Genomic DNA, 21,087 nt, shown 5'->3' on the forward strand with positions numbered 1-21,087 from the left:
CTCTGTTATGTGTGCCATGGTCTCAACCCAGCAGTGTTGACAATAGGGTGAAAGGAAACAGCCCCGGATCATAGACGAGCAAAGAAAACACCAAAATCCAGGGTTTTTGGGGAAGACGAGCGAGTGAATCAATAACAGGAATGTAAATGCGTTAACGTAATCGTTTGTGTGTATCGTAGGTGTATTTTGTAATTAATGGGAGTTTGAGGATTATTCAGTTGGAAGGAAGGCTACTCGTGGGTTTGGCTGTTTCAGGCCAAAGATTTTCCTGCTGCTCCGCCGCTGCTGGGGAAAGGCTGTTCTTACCGAACTGGAGGTAGCCTAACTAATAGCCCGATAGCTTTCCAAACATAGGATAACTCCTCGCCGCCGTCTCCGTTGCGAACCGCAGAGGATCAAGGTAAAGTACTACGATTGGAGGGCTACCAGCCACTTGGTCGGCTGCAGCTTGTCGGGCTCGGGTCGGGACTCGGGACGGTGTGTGTCTCCCAGCCTGGTCACTCTGTCAGTCTGTGAGCGCTAGCTAACGGTAGCAGCATTAGCACTGCCCCGTATTTACATCTGGGATGATGGGTGATCGCCCGAGCCCGCCCAGGTAACTCTATCTTATTAGCACACATTGGCTTTGATATAATCGCAGGTTTCATTCTTTTAATCAGCTTCTTGTGTTTCCTTTGACTGGTGGCGGGTCTTAAGCTAAGGCTACATGTTCAACTTGAGCTAACCCGCGATAACCGTTGCACTAACGTTAGCTAGCTACCAAAAATATAATTTCTAAAGTAAAGCTTCAAAGCTTTGAAATGAAAGCCGCTTTATCTTCATGGCTATACTATCTTAGAGCTTTATGTGTTCTTTGGAGACGACTATCTAGCGTTCAATGCGGCTTTGTAACGGTTATTCGAGATGCTAACACTGCTAGCTAGTTAACGCTAGTGAGGCTATCGCGCTGTCAAGTTTTGAATGCTGCGCTGCCTCCTCCTCCTCCTCCTGCTGCTGCTGTCGCTGCCAGGCCCGATTTGCCCAAGCTAACGCCAGCTCTCCCGAACGGCTTCATTTTTAACCTTAGAGTTGATGGTCTACTTTGCTGCTCTAGCTGATAACAGCAGTAAATATGTGACATCAAATTGCACTGTACAGGAACTAGGGTTTATTGAGTTATTTGCTGTATGCAGCGGCCCACGGGCTGGTTCGCTCAAAGTAAATGCTGCTGTTTAATCCTCGTGAGTTGAAAAAGCCCCATGAACCCAGCATGAGACAAGTTTAGCTTTCCTGTCAAGTGAAGCCAACTGTCAAACGGTGTGGCGATAATCCTACATGAACTTTGACTGGCTGTGCACTAAGAGGCTGTTTCTGACAGGCTCGTACCTCTAAACTTGTCATCTTATATTTTCTTGCACAGACCACCATTGTTTCTACATGTTGAGTAATGTGTATAGAACCGTTAGGAGGGAGAGAGAGATCATCACCTCTAATAACAATGTAGTGACATTGTAGATGAGAGGTGGTGGTGATGAGTGGAATGCATCGGGCTAACTTTAAAGTATTATCGTACTACTACTACTTTTGCTTTTATTTTGCCTAGTCTCTACATCCCCAGCCATTTATGGGAGGCCAGGTGTGGCCTTTCATATACTCATATTGCACTGTCTGTGTTTTAGGAGGGTTTACTCCTGTTCCGTGACACATCTGGCTCACCTTTAAGGTTCTAGAGTTTAACCATGTTGTTAACAGGTCCAACCTTAACTCAGATAACTTAACATCCAAAGTCTTCTGTGTTTATGACAAGGCTGGTACATTAACTGCCTCCTCCTTATCAGCTCTGTGTGGTTTTGTGTGTGTGTGTTTGAAAGTTGCTGAGTTCATTTGTACTTAGATGTGTGAACAGCGCAATTCACCCATGAATGAATCACACCAATTAGACGGGCTGTCAGGTTGCAGCATTCAGCTGATAGTAACAACAGGAGACTTTCGGAAGTATGAGGATTCAGTACAGTAAGCCAGGGATTCATACTGGTATTGTTAGTTCAATTTGTTAGCAATTTTTATTGGATGGATATGTAAAGTAACCTGTCTTCTTTATGTTGCTGTGACTTGCATGATACTTGCATGACTCTGGTTTTTGGGAGGCAATAAAAGCTGCAAAGCAGGATGAATTATTGGATTTAAGGGCATATCGTGTGTTTAACTTACACAAAGTTAAACACACAGTTTGATATTGACTGCTTATATGTCGAACTGCACCATATATTTTCAGTTTTGTTGACTGATAAGATGACATTTACTGCTGGCAGTAAATATTGAAAAACACTTAAAAAAATGTTTTTTTTACTTATTATAATGAACACTTATGTTTTCCTTAGCAAAAAAAAGTAGAATAAATAACAATAAAAGTACGTTAAATAAAACAGTCTGTGCATTTATAGATTTCTTTTGGTATGGATGAGCTGAAAAAATAATTTAATTAACAACCAAAAAGTGTCTTTGAGGATCTTTTTTCTGAAGCAAGTTATTATCAGAGTCATGTTATTGAGTGTTGGCCAGCCAAACCAAGACAGCTGTTGTTGTTGCATAAGGCTTTATTTATTTATGACTTTATTTATTTTTTATTTTCTACTACTTCTGTGATGTTTAATAAGCCGAATGTACTTCTAACAATGTAGATAATGATTTTGCAGGCCTATATCAAGGAAATGTTTTTATTATTATTTTTATTTCCATGAAATAAAAAGAAAAGCAGTTGGGCTGTACCAAAATATGACTCTTGTCGTATTATGAAAATTTTGGACACTGCAACCCTGTGAAAAACTAAGTACACAGCACAATCAATAGCTTGTGCAATCATTTAGCAGCAGTATGTTGAATGAATAGTTTTCTGTATGCCTTTATAAGTCTCTCACATCCCTTTGTAGGAATTTTTGTCCACTCTTCTTTAGAACGTTGCTTCAGTTCATTGAGGTTTGTGAACATTTGTTAATGCATACCTCTCTGTGATCAGGGTATGGTCTGCAATACCTTGATTCTGTTCTTATTCAGCTATAGTGTTGTAGATTTTCATGGTGTGCTTTGCACCATTACCCTGTTGCATGACCCAGTTTGGGTAAGCTTTAGCTGTCACACAGTCATGTTTGACTACAGAATACTAGTTCATGGTGGACCAGTTCAGATCCTGTGGCTGCAAGACAAGCTCAAATCATCACCCCTCTACCACCGTGCTTGACAGTTAGAATAAGGCACACAGCTGATATGCTGTGTTTGGTTTTCTCTAACCATCGTGCTGTGCTTTATGGCTAAACATCTCCACTCTGATCTCATCTGTCCAAAGGACGTTGTTTAAGAAGTTTTGTGGTTTGTTTTGATGCAACTCTACAAACCTGAGCCATGCTGTCTCGTTTTTCTTAGAGAGAAGAGGTTTTCTCCGGGCAACACTTTGAAACAAGCCATATTTGTTGAGTATCTTTTTTTAAAAAATTGTACCTTCATGAACTTTAACATTTAACATGCTAATTGCGGCCTGTAGAGTCTAAAATGTAGCTCTTGTGATTTTTGCAAAAAACTCAAGACACATCCACCCCATTGCTAGCACACACCCAAATCCTCAAGACCAGCAAACTGCTCAAACTTCTGCTTTTATTGAGGTGCTCACACTTGCTAATGATCAACAACCAACTGCATTTGATCAGCAGCATGTAGCTATTCTTAATTCCTTAGAAAGCAGTAAGTGTATACTTAATTTTTTATAGGACTGCATAGTATGTTTCAAGCTGGTATTCCTCTCATCCACAGCACTGCATTCCTGTACATATTTGTGTGTGCATTTTTGTTCCCTTACTCCAGCTCCTTTCTTTCGGCCTTGCCATTGCCTGTTTGTTGACTTCCTGTCGTACAGCAGCTCCCTCCCTCCTCTTCCTCCTTCCCTCCCTCCCTCCCTTTCGGTTGGTCTCCCTGTTGCTTGCTATGCACCCCTCCTCTCTCCTTCCTCCTTGTTCTTTAATCCCACCCTCACCAAGCCTGTTTGGATGTCATCTGTTCTCTTATGTAAGAGGCATGGGAGGAGAATGGCTTTGGTGCTTGGGTGCCATACGCCTGACCAGGCGGCATAGTCTTGCTCTCCCTCGTGTGTTGTGTAGTGTTGTCGCCATTAGCTGCTTAGTGAGAGAGAACGATTGAACGTGAGGCACTGATGGTTGTACACAGGGATTCCAGTGGTCCTATCCACAGGTAAGAAAAGTAGTGTGGCTGTACAGTTTTTAGATTGTTCCGAATGTGACTAATCGCAATTTTGTCACTTTCAGTGGTGCTGCAGTGGAAAAGCACCAATTTGTACTGTTTACTTTTACCATTTGTGATGTAGCAGGTAGAAATTGAAATTAAGTCTTTGCCTTGTTTCTTTTTTATTTTATTTTATTTTTTGGAGCTGAATGATGCTCTTTGTCATCATAGCAGAGATTAAAACTTGTATTGCCTGAAATCATGAACACAAAGAGCTGGAAAGTCTCTCCATAATATTATGGTGGAATCTTGGAGCTGATATGGACCACCCTTGCCCATGCCAAAAAACCCCCAAAACAGAGCAAGAATATTAAAATGTAATATTATATATTACTAGTAAAGCGCTGTACAAATACAGGCCATTTACCATTTGCCATTATAAAAGACAGCTGGAAGTGCTGATTTAACCATTTATAAGAGTAAAACTTGATTATCCAAGAGGTGTCAAAGAGTACGTACGTCAGAGCTAGTCCACTTTCAGACATTAGCCGGGGATTATCGCTGAGTGCAGGTGATTTTTAGACGCCTCAGCCTTGCTTTGTCCGGTATCTGTAAGGCTCTGTACCCACAGCAACAGCACAGAGAACAAGTTGCAAGGTGTCAATTTGCAAGGTTTTTTGTCATGTTTATACTGTAGGGTATGTCAGCCTTGTGATAAAGCCGACATACTTTTTAGGCTCACATTTGAATAGTTTTGAAAGGCAAAACTATGGCAGGAAATCTTTCAACAGAGAAAAAACAAACAAACCAAGTCTATCGTGTGTTGTCCTCGACCATAGTATTTTTTTTTTTAAAGCAGAATTTTAAGTTTGTTAGCTGCCAGGCTGACTGATGCTAACCAACCACAGGAGAGATCAGTGTTTAGCTGGAGGTATTTTCCAAGACAGTGACAGTGCTGATGCCAAACAGAAGGCATTCACACAGCTGGATCATTAACTGCTGAGTGACAATGAAAGTGAAGACCGTGAATAGTACTGACAGATGACTCTCTTGTCATATAATTGGTGTTGTCATTTGTGAATCTGTGTATCCTGTTTGGCGTACAGTCATGACTTACATGACTGCACGCCAAATATATATATATATATATATATATATATATATATATATATATATATATATATATATATTTTTTTTTTTTTTTTTAAATAAAGATTTGAGCAATGGTCTGCAGAAAATATATTCATGTACAGCCTTGTTTATTACTTGTGTTTCTGGTGACTTCTGGTGCATCATATTTCTGTTGCTTAAAGTTGATGAGCTTTGATTAAACTGTACTTGATTATGGACTCAAACAACTACATAGTTGATCCTGTTGTGCTTCTTTGTCAGTCTTTATGAGAATGATTGTGGAGGTTTGTTAGCGATATTGTTCATATGCGTACCTCATGGTGAGGGGAGGAGCTTTGTGCCTGATTAGCCTCAGTGGTGCTGTGTGAAGTTGTGTGTCAACTAGAGCAAGTGTTGCATCAGTACTGTTGTAAATGAATATCTACTCCAATGGTTTCTTGTATCTTATCTGGTAGATTGTGTTTTATTTATTTATTTTTTATTTTTTTCCCTGGTTGACAAGTCTACTTATACACTCACTCAGAAATAATGAATATGACACGACTACCTTTGACTAGACCATCAAAGTCTGGCTTCATGTCTGATGCATGCAGCACAGTGGACAGATGTTTAGCCGTCCCTTGGGATCTATTATGTGCTGTAGTTCGTCATAGAAAAAGCTTGTTTGTCTCTGTAAGTGAGCTGTTGAGGCTTTTGTTTTCCTTTTAGAATGTTGCGCGCTGCACTGAGTTAGCTCAGGGTAGTTCTGTCTATATTAAACCTATGTGCTAGTGCTAATTTGTTGTAGTTGTGCAAAACGTCTGGCTTGAAGCAGGGTCTCCATCTGCATTCAAATGATAAACAATGATAATAGATATTTGAAAGTTTACCTGGAAGATTGTGATGATTATCACTGACAGCTGTCTTTGGATCTATTTGCCATATTTTTAAAGTAAGACCTTACAGTCTGTTGCGATTTTCAATTGCAAAACTATATATATATTTTTAAAAAAGAACAAAGTAGTTTTGCATTACAACTTGAAAAGGGGAAAAACTGATTGCTCAATAGCAAGTTCTTTTATAGCTCGTTAAAACTTTTTTCATGGTTAAACTTGAGGCTTTGCCATTTGAAAATCTCCAGAACTTTTAATTGTCATCCTAGATTGACTGATTTTTGAATTTGGAAGCCCATGTCCTTGGGAGGACTCTGCCTTTTCTCCTGCTGACTGGCTCATTGTAATGTAAACAAACATATAGTCAGTCTGTAATGACAGTATGCTGTAAATGTGTACAAACTGTCCTAAACACTGACATCTTCAATCTAATGCTTAGCAGAAATATGAGAGGACTGTGGTTTTGAGGCTGTTTTACCATATCTTCTTATATTCACAGTTGGCACTCTTGATTTTTATCTTCTTCCTCTTGTAGTTATATTGCATCAGTGCTGACAGTTTCATCACAGAGAACCACAGATGTACATGTTGCTTGTCTACAGTCATTATAACTACTATAGATTCTTTACTATGACGGACAGTAAGCGGTGCATCCTCAGGGAGCTTTTGAAAGGCTTCGACTATCCATATGAATGATGTGCGTATGTACGTGTTTGTACTGAAGTCCAAGCCTGTAGTAACTCTCCTCGCTCTGTTGTATACAAGGCTTGGTGGGCATGTTGTATGACAGCCTTTTGACTTTGACAGAACATTTGCTGCCAGCACAGACCGCAGCCTGCAGCATCTCATTCATGTCTTATTATATAAGGATTTTTGTTAGCACTCTAATTTATGTCCTCTCAGCCACCCCATGCCATCCAGGTCAGTTAGTGATCAGGCTCTTTGTCCTCTCCTGAAATCAGAGTCCATTTAGCTTCCTAATGTCCTGAATAAACTAAAAATATTAGCCTCATGCTAACTAGCAGAGGCCAGTTTTGTTGTGGCTTGTGGTTGATATTGAGCTTTGTATTTTTCCCATGTACAGTACTGTTGCAAGAAGGAAGTGGGAGTACTAATGAAATATGGTCAGTTAAAGGCAAACACACTCATATCTGACTAAATAGTTGTACTTTTCACATCTTTGATTAAATTAATTTCTATCTTTGTCTACGGGCTGAATTCCTGAGTTCTCAAAGAACAAGCTTTAACAGCAACAACCTCTATCCTGTGATTACTTATTACTAGTGGTGCAACGGATCAAAAATCTCACGATTCGGATTGGATCACGGTTTTAAGTCACAGATTGGATCAATTGGATCAAGAGAAAAAATTAACATTTACTTATTCACTTATTGAAGTATTTTTTGCCTGTTAAAAACATTCAACTCAAGACTCATTCCACGCAATTATTTAAAAAAAAAAAACTATGGTACAGTATAGGGCAGTATAGGGCTTTGTATCTACCACTCAATTCAATTCAGTTTTATTTATAAAGCGCCAAATCACAAAAACAGTCGCCTCAAGGCGCTTTATATTGTAAGGTAGACCCTACAATAATACATACCGCTCATTATATCGCACTCTGCTGTGATATAATGAGCTGTCACGGTCACGTAGCTTTCCGTTGCCCTGGAGGTCTGCCCATTTGTAGTAGTTAGGGCAACAGAAGATGCCTGGGACGGTTCAGCCATAACTTTAAACTGTTCCTGCTCGTACATGCTTGAAACGATCTTGCCACTAAAATGGACGCACAACGGGATATCATAGCGTGTCTCAAGCACGTTCATCATAGTTTAAACAACGGAATACGGCCTCCTGTCTGCAGCTAAACACCCCAGTAGCTTTTGTAATGACTTTAGCCCGGTCGGACTGGGCAGTAAAGGGCTGCTTAAATACCGCAATTTCCTCTGCTCCTCCACTTGGACGGCTAGCGCTGGCCATAACTATCGCTTGACAGACCCACCACGCACACCATACACATACTTTTTTTTTCTTCTTTTTCGAATCTTCGGATCACGTGCGTTCCGAACCGTGGAGTGGGATCGGTTCGGATTACGGATCAACCGTGATCCGTTGCACCACTACTTATTACACTGGCGCAACAACGTTGAATCGTTTTTCTTCCAAAAAAATGTTTTTCCTGGATGTCTTGAGTGGTCCTTTTTAAGTCATGCTATAATACATGTAATTGGTCAGGGCCCAAAAGATGAGTTCATGACTTCATGCTCCTTCTAAGGTTATTTGAAACTTGTTGTGATGGTTCACATGTTGTCAGGATTCACACTTTATGGGGACACTGTGACAACTCAGGCTTCTAATCACTGTGTTTCCTTTAATTTAGGTTAAGATTAAGATCAGAACACAGTTCAGTTCACAGAAGTTGAGAAACTTTTCTATGCAACCGGGATGTTGTGTTTTGGTGTCTCTGTTCCTTCATTGGTATCTGAAGCAGAGTCTGCCAGCATCCCCCTGGATGACCTGGAAGAAGGAGGGTTTATTTGAGCTTTTTGGTTATTTTGCACCAGAAAGCATCATGTTGCAAGAACTTAAAAAATGGATCATGTCTTTAGTTTTTGGCCGAATTTGAATCATTGACAGTTTTACAGTTTTCTTCTCAGCCTCTGCCAGAGCAGCACATTTTTTGAAACTATTGGTTTTTCTTCGGACATTCCAGGCTGTCCATGCGCGCATTTGTTTTTTTTAAATGGATGTTTCATTGGTTTTGTTTGTATTTTTATAGGTTGTTAGCGAACTACCTGAACAACTGAATTGGCTAGTACACCAGCCTAACTGACACTAATGAAAATCTTAGCATGTTAGCTTGGTGTATGTATGAATATTTACTTGTTTGCAGAGTTAGGGTATCGTGCTTATATCAAAGGATGACAGCAGATCTTTGAGCAGTGTGCATCATAGATGCTAATGTAACCAGAGGACCACAAAAACAGGGTTAGTTTGCAGATGTGAAACTTTGAGAAAAAGTTTAGCGCCCCATAAGAGGTTTAAAAAAAAACAAAAAAAAAAAACATCACCACACCCACATTTGTGGCCACCCTATAGATCTGTACCTCTGACAGCCAAAAACAAATCCTGAGTGTGCTCTTCCAAACATGTGCTCCTGGGTGTGGTGCAGAAAAGTAGTCTCAAGTGTGACTTCTGCTGCGGCTTGTTTTTGTTGCTTGAGAAGTTAGTTTGTTAGATTCTTTTTTTTTAATTGTTATTTTAACATGCAATCAGCAGCCAGCACACACAGCAGTTGACATTTCCTCAGCTTCCTCCGACTGTGTCAATAGCTCGCAGCTGCAGAACCAGCTCCATTGTTGTCGGTGCCGCTGTGTATGTGTGTGTGTGGGTTTTGTGTGTTTTTTTTTGTTTTTGTTTTTTAAAAAAGTTGTGTGTGTGTTTGAGATACTTTGATGGTCTTCTGGCAGGTAGGAGTGCCGCTTGTTTGTGTACTGTAACCATGCTTGAACTGAAGTCTAAAGTGTCTCCTATGCTGGGAAAATGAGGCTGTCTGCTTTGGCTGCAGGAAAATGAACTCGTAGAGAGCTAAAACTGTAACAGGGGATGTTGTTTTTTTTCTTTTTTTTTCTATTTGCATGCGCTTACTATCAAAAAAAAAAGAACTCTTGACCTGCATGACCTTAGTGCACGAACACGCTCGCACACAAAAACTTGTAAATGTGCTTCCTGTGCCTTAAATTCAAACTGGAATGAGAATGCTTAATTTAAAGCCAATACTGGCATTACACTAATATAGGTTGTTTTTATATATGTGTGTGTGTTTGTTACTTTTAAAAATAATTGTTTTAAGATGGGGTTATTTGATCTCTTATATGATTTTAAAGATTTTCTTTTTTTGCTTTCCATGCTGAAATTCTTGGAATAATTCAGAGCTTGAGAGAAATGATTTCTGGACAAATCACTACATTTCATTAACAAACCAGTAAATTTGAAAATAATTTCGAGCGATGTCAACACACTGAAGCACATGGCTATCAACACAAGCTCGTGCAATTGGCTGAGAAGTGAGAGGAGGAGTGAGCGGTGACGGCACCAGCAGCATGATGACTGACATTAAAAATGATCACAAATAAAGTGTTATGAAATGTAACTGTCCCATGAAAAAGTGTTGTGGTTAATCACTTTGGCTTTCTAAATTTGGAGCTTTCTGAACACGTCTAATGTGACTTCATCTCCCCCCCCCCCCCCCCCCCCCCCTCCTGTGTCTCTCTCAACAGGGCTATGTCCTCGGCAGCCACCACAGCTCCCTCTGTGGACAAAGTGGACGGATTTTCACGGAAGTCTGTCAGGAAGGCCAAGCAGAAGCGGTCGCAGAGTTCGTCCCAGTTCCGCTCTCAGGGCAAACCTATAGAGCTCACGCCCTTGCCCCTGCTCAAGGGTAAGTAGAAACACATGTTTGCGTGTATGTGAGATAGGGCTGAACGATTATGGAAAATAATCTAATTGCGATTTTTTGCCCCAATATTGCGATTGCGATGCGATATGCGATTATTTTTTAAGGTCTTTGTCTTCTGTATTATTAAACAAAGACAAGCAATACATCATATAGTATGGCCAATACTATATTACATTAATTTTAAACTGTTCTTTCCTGGAAGACAGACCTCTGTTATGATGACATGAGGTGATGCATGAATTGATGACTGACATTTTTATTTAACTACTTCAATCACAACAGTATATTTGAACATACACAATAGTTTATTTTTAGCTTACAAACATCTGAGCATAAAGTGCTGACAAGGAACCCTGGTGTAAACATTAAAATGAAAGTCAGTACAATGTGCAGATTGCAGAAATGTACATAAAAAAAATCAGTGGCTTTACCACACTCAGTTTTTCGACATCTGTGAACTACTAGACAGTCATTCAATTAAAAAATAATATTAAATAAATAAAACTAATAAATAAAAAATACACACATCTTACTGATCTCTGCAGTCAGTAACATTACACATAAAGTGCAAACATAATAGCAATTGTATAAACACACACACAAACACGCCTTTAAAATTTAAAGGCGTGAAATTGGACGGTCTAGCCTTCTGATTAGCGTCACCGCTGTCTCGGTGGAGTTTAATAAACTCGGCCGTCTGCTTCTTGCTATCTAAAATATAACCAGACACTGGTGTAAATTCTCGACTGTCTCATACTTCTGTTTAATAAGTTTTCTGTTTGACGTTTAGTCAGCTGTGTGAAAACCAAGGAGGAACCCACCCGGGGGATTAATAAAGTTTTATTTTATCTAATCTAATAACTTTAATCTCAGCCAAACCGATTTACTCACGAACAAACAAAACACTGAAAAAAGCCCAACAATAACATTTTTAGGTTGTCTAAGTGACTTATATATTACGTTTAACCCGAGCAGCGAAACTCCGCGGTGATCTGAAAATGATGTGCCGGGAGTTGTGCCGTTCTCGGCCGCATCAGTAACCCTCGAGCTCCCGGCTAGCTGTCGAGCTGGTGGGTAGCAGACGCCTCTGAAAACGTCGAAGCACTTTTGCAAATATGGGATATCTTGATAAACCGAGCAGATATTTGATGTTTACACAACTACTTTCTCGCCTGAAAATATGTTAAAAGTTTATTTTGTGACCCAGAAAGATTAGTATGAGTAATTTTAAAACTTAGTAGCGGCCGCCATTGCTGGAAACTGGAGTTTGGCTGGGCCGCGCTATGAATTCTGGGATATGGTAGTAATTTGGACAGCCTTCGGCACGTCGCTGTGACGTAATCGGTCTACAAATGCGGCCTCAGGAGGATGCAGCCCATGAATTTGGACATGTCCAGAGTATAATCGCAGCCTTTGCGGTTAGAAAATTGCACTTGATCATGTCGCGATATTATCGCAAATGCGATATATCGTTCAGCCCTAATGTGAGAGAAATCTGTGGTTTGTGGGGTGAGAGGCACAAGGGATGATGACCAAATCAAATACAAGTAACATCTAAAAGGCCCCTCTAGCTTTGCTTCTGTTAATCTAATTGTACTGAATTTGAACCCTGGTTCACTGACTCAGTTTCATTGCGTGTAATGTACACAAAAGTGTTATTATATTCAGACATTTTCATATTTCACAAGTATATTTTTTCAAAATTAATGACTAAATTAATGTAACATAAATGTCTGGATATAGGCTAGTCTAGCATTAATCAATCAGCTGAAATAACAGCTGTGATGAGCACTCGAAATCAACATAAACTAATGCTGAAGATCCAACAGTTGATAAGTCATGACTGGAATATTATTTTCACCACTATATAAGCTAACTGGATATGCTTTGCCTCTATATCTGTTACACTAGTCAGAGGCTCTTTCAGGGACTTCCTCTTTTTCACATTTTTATGTGTTAAATAATTTGATGACAGTGCCACATTAGCAAATAGCCTCCATAAACGCACACAGTTTGCAGTATTTTTTTGCAAAGAAATAGGGGATAAAATGTGCACGTCTACTCTTTGATGAAATGATACTAATGTTCTGAACATACAGCAGAGAAATTAAATGAAAGTAGGCTATCGATCACATCACACAGGTATTCAACTAATACTAATAACAATGATGGTATTCATAGCATTGATCATTTGTATCAATCTGCCCACCCCAAGTGAAAACTAAGCCAGCAAATGGCAAATTTCCCCCATTATGCTTAAGCGGCTACAGCAGTAATTACTCAGAATACAGATTTGTTCTGATTAGTTAAAATCAAGCTGAGCAGAGCAGATGATAGTTATGTGTAAACCCATGAAGTTTGATATTTAGGTAAGTAAAATGTCTTAAATGTGAAGTGGAGATTCATTCGTGGTAGTGTTAAACTTCTCTTCAGGGTTTTCAGGGCTTTGGGTGTGGCACCCCCCCCCCCCCTGGAAAAATTGGGGTGTTCTAAAACCTTTGACCAGTAGTGTATCTGACAGAAAATAAGCAACTGCATGATGTTTTCACTTGTAAATAATTTGTGTGGACACCGTTCCTACCTTAAGTGCACAACACAGGCTTGTAAAAGGGGGACCTTCCAGGGGCTTTAAGCATAGATGGCTCATTAAAACAGAAAGGTTTTTTTTTTTTTTTTAAATCATGACACTCACCTTCAATTTGTGTTTTGTCTCTGCCCATTGATGGCAACTTTAGTAGCATTGCTCTGTATAGTCTGGTTGGTTTAGTTCTGTTTGAATGCAGCTGCTTTTCTATGCCAACTATTCTCTGTATGCGAGTGTTTTATTAGTGACATGTCTAGACAGGCAGATCATTTCGATGATTGCAGAGAGCAGGTTGGTGCTAGAGGACGACCTGTACAAGTTATACAAGACCAATTCTAAAATTTACTGTGGTATTAAGACAGTCCACCTTAAAAATAATCTTATTTTATTGTCACAAGTAGTCATGGATTACTCAGTTGCTCTGCCCGATTCTGCTCAGGTCAGCTGGTTGTTGAGTTTGTGGGTTTTAAAGCATGTGTCTTACCAAGAGGGAAGTGGCCTCTGTTTGGCACGCTGTGTGACATCAACAGTCATAACAGAGTTGAAGGGTGTTTCCCCCGTCTCTTCTTTACTTTGAGTTTTCATTCATTATAAGTTTGCGATACCATTATATCAGCAAATGTCTAATACTGGCTAAAAAAATCAGTCTAAAGATGTTCTCATTAAATGCAAGATGTATGTGAGGAATAAGAAGATCATAGGTTAAAATATGAGGAATCTTCTGATTCCTCAAATGGTTTAATAATAATATACCCTAAGCTTGTTCTTGTTATATGTAGCTATTTGGCTGTCATGATGAAATGGACTTAACATTTGAACTGCCTTGAACAGAGATTGGCTCCTCACATTTTGTTTAAGCAAGAGGTTTTTTCAAGTTTAAAGTTGGAAACATGGATACATTTTCAGTTATCATAGAACCGCTGAGAAAGTCCAGAGGCTCAGGTTAGGAGGAACTGGCAAAGATCGATTTAAACGGATCTACACCCATATGTATGTTTTTGATCATGCCGCATTATAAGGGCATTTTCTCTAAATTGTTCGATAAAGAGTCTCAGTGTATTAATAAGTAATGGAATGTGTTCAAACGTCACATCTCATATAACTTTAACCTGCATTGTGACATGCTAAGTGAATAAGGCATCTGTGCTATGTAGCTGGGTGTAGTAATACACAATGTGTTACACTGACGTTTCACCTGAGTAAATACAACAGTGTGGTGGTGTGGTTTGGTAGTGACAGCAGGAATGCTGTCAGACAGAAACCAGACAGATCCTCCTCCTCTCTGAGACTGAGGGAAAGTCACTTCATAGCTCCATCTCAGGATGCAGGAAGAGGCAGAAGTGACTGATGAAGGCAGCTGAAGATAACAGTAGGCTCTCTTGTCTTAAAACTATGTTAAGGTCATCGTCTATTACACATTAAACTAACAAGTTACTACACTTGGTGCACTGAGTTAATCATAATCTCTGTGCTAACTGTCAAATGGTTCTGTTCTCTTATCTCATAGAAGCTTATATTCAGTGACACCTGTGCTGTATATGTAGACTCTGTCAGCACACAGCAACACGCTTGATCTCCAAACCTGTGTTGATTACTGTGGTTTCCATGAGCTGCAGATATTTTTAGTAAAGAGGTATAGTCTGTCTGCTAAAGAGAGAAGCAAAAACATCAGGGTAGTTCTAAATGTTTCAAAGAAATGCAGAACTAAATTTAATAGAAAGCCATGCTTCATTTCCTTTTTTGGAAAAGCAGAACAGCAAATCCACCTGGACAATGATAATATTAGGAAATAAAAAACAAGAAACAGAGCAGGTAAGAGTGCTTCAGGTGAGGTCGCAGACTAAACTTCACCTTGGTATACCCTTGGTTTTTTAGTGTGCTTTATAAATAAAGTTTCTTCTTCTTCTTCTTCTTCTTCTTCTTCTTCTTCTTCTTCTTCTTCTTCTTCTTCTTCTTCTTCTTCTTCTTCTTCTTCTTCTTATTATTATTATTATTATTATTATTATTATTATTAAATAAAACATGCTGAAGGTGGGACACATGACGTCCACTCAGTCGCCATGAATTCACGGTGGGAGTTACCCTCTCTGGAATACATCGGAAGTCACACAGACTTTGAACTAGGGACGTGGTGGTTAGAGGAGACTGTTGATGTGTAGAAACAGCTTCAGTGATAAATACAATTAGAACCATAGTGTGTGGAACCACAGTTATGGTGTCAGAGAGGAATCCCCCTTCTCAAGTGTTTTTGTGCAGTGAAGCCGTTAAAAAGCAGCAAGTGTACAGCGGATCATATTTCCTGTACTGTTTTTGCAAAAGGCTCTGCTTTCTTCTTCAAAAGGTTGCTTTCAGGAAATTCTGTCCTGTTGTCCTCCCAGTAAACCACCACTGCAAAAAATGCTGGAATCATCTGATAGAGTAGGTTGATAATTAAACAGCAGCACCACTCAGTGTGACCTCAGGTCCTCGAGTACGTGGTTGATACGATTAGTGATTTAAACCATACCCAGTAACCTGTGAGTCAGTTTCATTTTTAAAAGTGACAACCCAGATGCAATTTGTTCTTTAAACAGTCATAAATTCTTTGGGATTTACATTGACAATTAAATATCAAATGCTTTTACAATTAAACCTGTCCTTACCAATGATGTCCTTATTGACTTGATCAGTCTTTTAATATTTTGTATCTCCTCAAAGAGAGTCACATCCAGTACTTACTTTAGATTTGTCAAAATGTTTTAACACTGACGTGCATGTTTAGCTCTGATACTGACAGCGTAGTTGCCACAGTAATAATTATGACTCGTTTTCACCGTCTGTTTAAAACACTTCTCAGGTTTTTGGCTATACTGACACGATAACATCACACAGTTGCTTACTTGTCGGCACCAAATCCACGATACAAATCTCTTAACTCTTAAATAACCTTGTTTTTTTCCACTCCTTATTCTGATGCTCAGTTTAAGCTTAAACAAGGCCATCTTTACCATGTCTAACATACCTGAAAGGATTGAGTTGCTGCCGTGTGATTGGCTGATTAGATATCTGTGTTAAGAGGTGTACCTAAGGCCATGTCCACACTAATATGTTTTGGTTTGAAAACGCATCATTTTGGCCTTCCGTCCACACTGAGACGGTGTTTTCAGTCAGGAAAAACGGAGCGTTTTGAAAACGCTCTCCAAAGCAGATTCATTTGAAAACTCTATTTTCGCGGCGCAGTGTGGACAGCGAACCCGGAGCCTTTTCGAAAACGATGACATATTTTAGTCATGTGATGCAGTCATGTGACCAATTAAACTAAGATAGTGGAGGGCATTACACAGCAGTTGTTTTGTTTGCTCTCAATTTTGACAGCTCTATTAAAGATTTAATATCAGTGTGTACATGCTCCAGATAGTTTTTCTTCAAGTTCTTTAATTCACGCTCGCTTTTGCAACCTTGTACTTTTGTGTTACTCGCACCAACAACTCCACCTCATTGTTGGTCCATTTAAAAAAAACTCTGTGCTTTTCCTCGACATTTTGCAGCAACGTTTCAAAGAGCTGGAAAGTAAATAAACAGCAGACAGAAATGAGGCAGGTCGAATTGTATTGCGTTTCACGCATGCGCAGTACTGGAACGTAAGCGTTTTCACCCGTTTCAGTGTGGATGAACAAATCTATGAAAACGATAGTGTGGACGCGGAGCGTTTTCAGACGTATACGCCGTTTTCAAATATATGTGGGCTAGTGCAGACATAGCTTAATAGTGACCAATGAAGTGTATGTAAACAGCTAACAGTGGTTTATTTTACAGTCTTACTGTATTTATTTGTGGTTCAGTGACTGAGCCGGCACACCGTCCGTCTTTTTCAACACTTCCATGGTTCAGTTTCACACGTTCACTTTGCATTCACACACATCCACACATTTCCCACCTCCTCAGTACAATCACAGTCTGCTGCTCCTGACCACTGCCTCAGCAGCTCCACTGGAGCTCCACTTTTAGCCCCGGACGGTCTCTTTACCTATTATGGATTTGAATTTTTGCTGTTATTCATTTTCTCCTGCCTCTATACTGGATTCTCTTCAGAATCTCTTTGAGCACAGACTCATGGGAAAATTAAAAAGAAAAAAAAAATGTTTCAGTAACATGGACCTCCTGAGGTTTGCACCAATTCAATTCAGTTTTATTTATGTTTTATTTATATAATACAAATCACAACAACAGTTGCCTCAAGGTGCTTTATATTGTAAGGTAAAGACCCTGCAATAGTAGACAGAAACCTCTGCATTAAACACGTGTCTGTGTAAAAAGATTGTTTTTATACTGATTCTTAATGCAGCCGATTACACAGACTTTGTAATTTCACTGGACAAATTTCTTTCTTTCTTTCTTTTCTTTTTTGGGCAGTTCAGCAATGCGCTCGCTGTGTGGCCTTTACTTTTACAAATCCGTCCAGTTTATATATTTATATTTTTTGTGCCTTATCTGTCTCTATTGCCCTCTTCATTGTCCCTCGATAACACCCAGTGGAAAAAGGTCAGCACAGATACAGTCAAATCACACTGATTTTGAAAGTCAATCCACAGTCAGAAGTATCCATGTCCTCCTGTTTTCGCTCTTTGATGATGATTATGATGGATCCATATACTGGCTCCAAGCTCACACATTAACTTTAAAGCACACACAGAAGTCCGGGTGTGAACCCGTGTGCGCGCCCTGACACGTCTGTGCTGCAAGTGTCGGTTATATGTGCAGGCATGATGTGAAACTAGGGCTTTGCAGATTTTAATTTATTATGAATGTCAGCACAACGACAGTATTAATTGAATGTATCAATGGGCTCAACCCTGCGATGTGATCAAGCTGTTCTGTGCCGGGAACACATTTTAATGTTGCCATTCTGTTCCCAGCCCTGATCGCCTCCTTCATACGCTTGACAAGCATTAGCCAGTTAGCACAAGTATTGGCTTTAAAGGAAATTTCAACAATTAAGCTTGCTATTTAGACCCATCAGTCAGTGACTCCTGTTTCATTCAGATGTCACTCTTGCACCACATTTTGTGAAAAATGGTTTGGGCAAGTATGTGAGCCTCATGTTTGCTGTTAGCTTGTAAAGACTAAAGACCATTTGCAAGTCCCTGAGCATCCACGTGTGTCTGCGTAAAATAACATGCGTAACATTTCATAATCAGAAGGTAGGCTTAAGGGTCTTAACGTCTGCATGCCTGCTTGTTTTTTTTTTTTTTAAATGATTGCATGAACTTGTCTGCAGAGACTTTTCATTACGTTGCACCCCAGGCAGTGTAAGTAGAACAGGAATAACAGCTCGGCCATCGTGCCTTTAGCAGTCCCTGTCCACAACACAGTATAATTAAGACTTATTGTGACAGTTTTAGTGACTTGACACAGTTTTGCTTAACTGTTGACTGTGGCTGTTTTTACACATTGTACATACTGAATGAGTCTTAATGTAGATGGAATCCACTGAAATTAAAAAAAAAAGAAGCTTTAAATTGTTAGTTTACATAGACTTTAAGGAATGGTTCAGCACTTTGTGATTTGTCAGCATTACCTGATTGAAAGAACACATCAAAGAGGTTTCAGACCAGATTTACTGTCAGCATTGGTGTATAGAGCACACTGATGACACTCGTGTGCCCTTTGGTTCACCGTGAGCTGGTGTCTACATGCAAACATACAGCTGCGTTGAGTTTGGAGAGAACCCGGACGGTCTCATTTATTTCCCAGGATTTGGATCCATCTGATCACAAGACGACTGCACCAACCTCTGAGCCTCCCTCCACTCCCATATATGTCCACTTAAACCAAGTGAAAGAACAAGGATTAAGTTTGTCTCTTCCACTTTTCTGTTTTGAACTTTACACTATAAACAGCAGGCCCTCTGTGACGAATACCAAAAGCCCAGTGTTAAGGCACCAACCAGTAAAATTGAGTTAATACATGAAATCAGTCATTGAAGACAAACAGAGCCAGCGTCAGATGATCATAATGCATTTGTGGCCTCCAGGTGGCGAACACAAGGACTGACATTTGTTGGCCCCGCTCCTTGTGTGTGTGTGTGTGTGTGTGTGTGTGTGTGTGTGTGTGTGTGTGTGTGTGTGTGTGTGTGTGTGTGTGTGTGTGTGTGTGTGTGTGTGTGTGTGTTTAATTACTGACAGGCACTTCTACCTCTAATCTCTCTGCAGTATATAACTGCCAGGAAGAGGTGTGCTGGGCAACTATGCTGTATTTTATTAACTGGCTTACAGAGTTCACACCATGACTCAAACCATTTGGGAGTGTTTTAGACCAGCATTCAGAGAAAGAACTGGGGCATATATATTATACATTTGTATACATTTCTACTGTTTTAAAGATTATTCTGTCTTTTTATGTTGTAGTTTTTGATTGTTTTAGTTGCCTTGAAGACATGTCTCCTATTTGTTTGAAGTTTGAGTTTGAAATTCCTGCTACTTGATTTTTCATGATTTTCTCTTCTTTTCACATCCTTCGTGTAGTCTTGTGGGGTGCGTATTTTATGATTCATTTCCTACGTTTCTTGTTTATTTCTATAAGCTCTCTATATTTACTTCCTGCCTTGAGGTGTACATGTGTGTAGCAGAGGTGGGCGTTAATCTGGTCTAGTGTATTCTGACTTTAGAGGTTTAGCAGACTGCAAAAGCACATCATCAGGATGCACAAATCATATCGTATTCCCTCTCCATTTCCTTCTCCTGCTCCTTTTTGTGGGTCAGTTGCAGGCACAGGTCAGACTTGAGCCAGAAGTGACAAGCAGGGTCTTGATGAGGCACGGTGGATTACATAAATCCAGTCGTTGGCAGCAGGCTCATTCCTGGATATTTAGAGGAAGACAAGTAAGACACTGTCTCCTCAAGGGAATCCTGGGGAGGAGGGGAAAGGATGACGCACACTGCCAGGAATTTTCACAATAAACCCGGTGAATGACACCACCCCGTCTTCTGCAGGTATACACATTTCTCGGTATTGTAATGATTAACAGGATCACGAGAATGTGTGCACCTTGTGCACCGTGTACACCACATCCGACATGAATAAAAATAAAAATGTCATATTTTTACATTTTTAAAAAGATCCCCTGTTCGATCCCGAGAGGAGACGCATATTCCTTTGGGTTTTGCTTCAAGAATGGCATCCGCTGTAAAAATGCCAGATCAAACATGCGGAGATACCCGCTGTGACGGCCCCTTGTGAATAAGGAAGCAGCTGAATGTAGCTGCTTCTTCAGATTTTCACATAGCAAAATGTTAAAAATAAAAATCAACGCCTCCCTTCAAGCTGTATAGTTAATTGACGATGTAGTTTGGCGTATCTTTGTGTAGAACAAATAACTGAGCATCTGTGTTCAGGGTGTATGCTATATTTACCAAATTAAACAAATGTATACTGGAGAAACTCAGTAACAGTAATGTTGTGTTTGACGTGTACAAACATGCCATTCTTCACCTTGTGTGCTAACATTGTTGGCTTTTTGATGTCTGAAAATAATAACTTGTTATTGACATTAAGTCTAATAATTAATAGAACAATCTTTGGGTATATATGCTATATCATAAATGATTTTAGCTTATTAGTTAACAAACAGTAACTGCCAAATGTGACTGGGTGAACTATACACTCAAAACCGTGCAAGCTGAATAAAGTGTAACTGAAGAAGCCTGCATAGGCTCAGTGTCCTGATTTGGAATGGGTGCATGTGCAGTTACAGCTTGTACTCTGTAGACAGTGGAGGTCGTTGGTTTCATTCTTTTAATTAGCAAAACATCCCAAAAAAGACTGAGAATGATGCTGCTTTCGGCTCCTCAGCT

General features: G+C 39.8%; 1 protein-coding gene across 2 annotated transcripts in view; it reads left to right on the forward strand.

The window, feature by feature from the left end:
• The window catches only part of ppp2r5eb (protein phosphatase 2, regulatory subunit B', epsilon isoform b), a 51,099-nt gene continuing 30,012 nt past the window's right edge, over positions 1–21,087 (forward strand). Inside the window, exons 1-2 of one of the 2 annotated variants that reach the window (XM_085392020.1) lie at positions 1–595; positions 10,493–10,653. In XM_085392020.1, the coding sequence (XP_085248146.1) occupies positions 567–595; positions 10,493–10,653 (190 nt within the window). In that variant the 5' untranslated portion in view covers positions 1–566. The remainder of the gene's footprint in view (positions 596–10,492; positions 10,654–21,087) is intronic. The other variant, XM_085392021.1, reaches the window with a different exon arrangement.

The sequence above is a fragment of the Rhamphochromis longiceps genome, linkage group LG19 (genome assembly GCF_057381845.1).
Source record: "Rhamphochromis longiceps isolate RC_006_pf linkage group LG19, R_longiceps_female_GT1.1, whole genome shotgun sequence".
In the NCBI taxonomy this organism is placed as follows: domain Eukaryota; kingdom Metazoa; phylum Chordata; class Actinopteri; order Cichliformes; family Cichlidae; genus Rhamphochromis; species Rhamphochromis longiceps.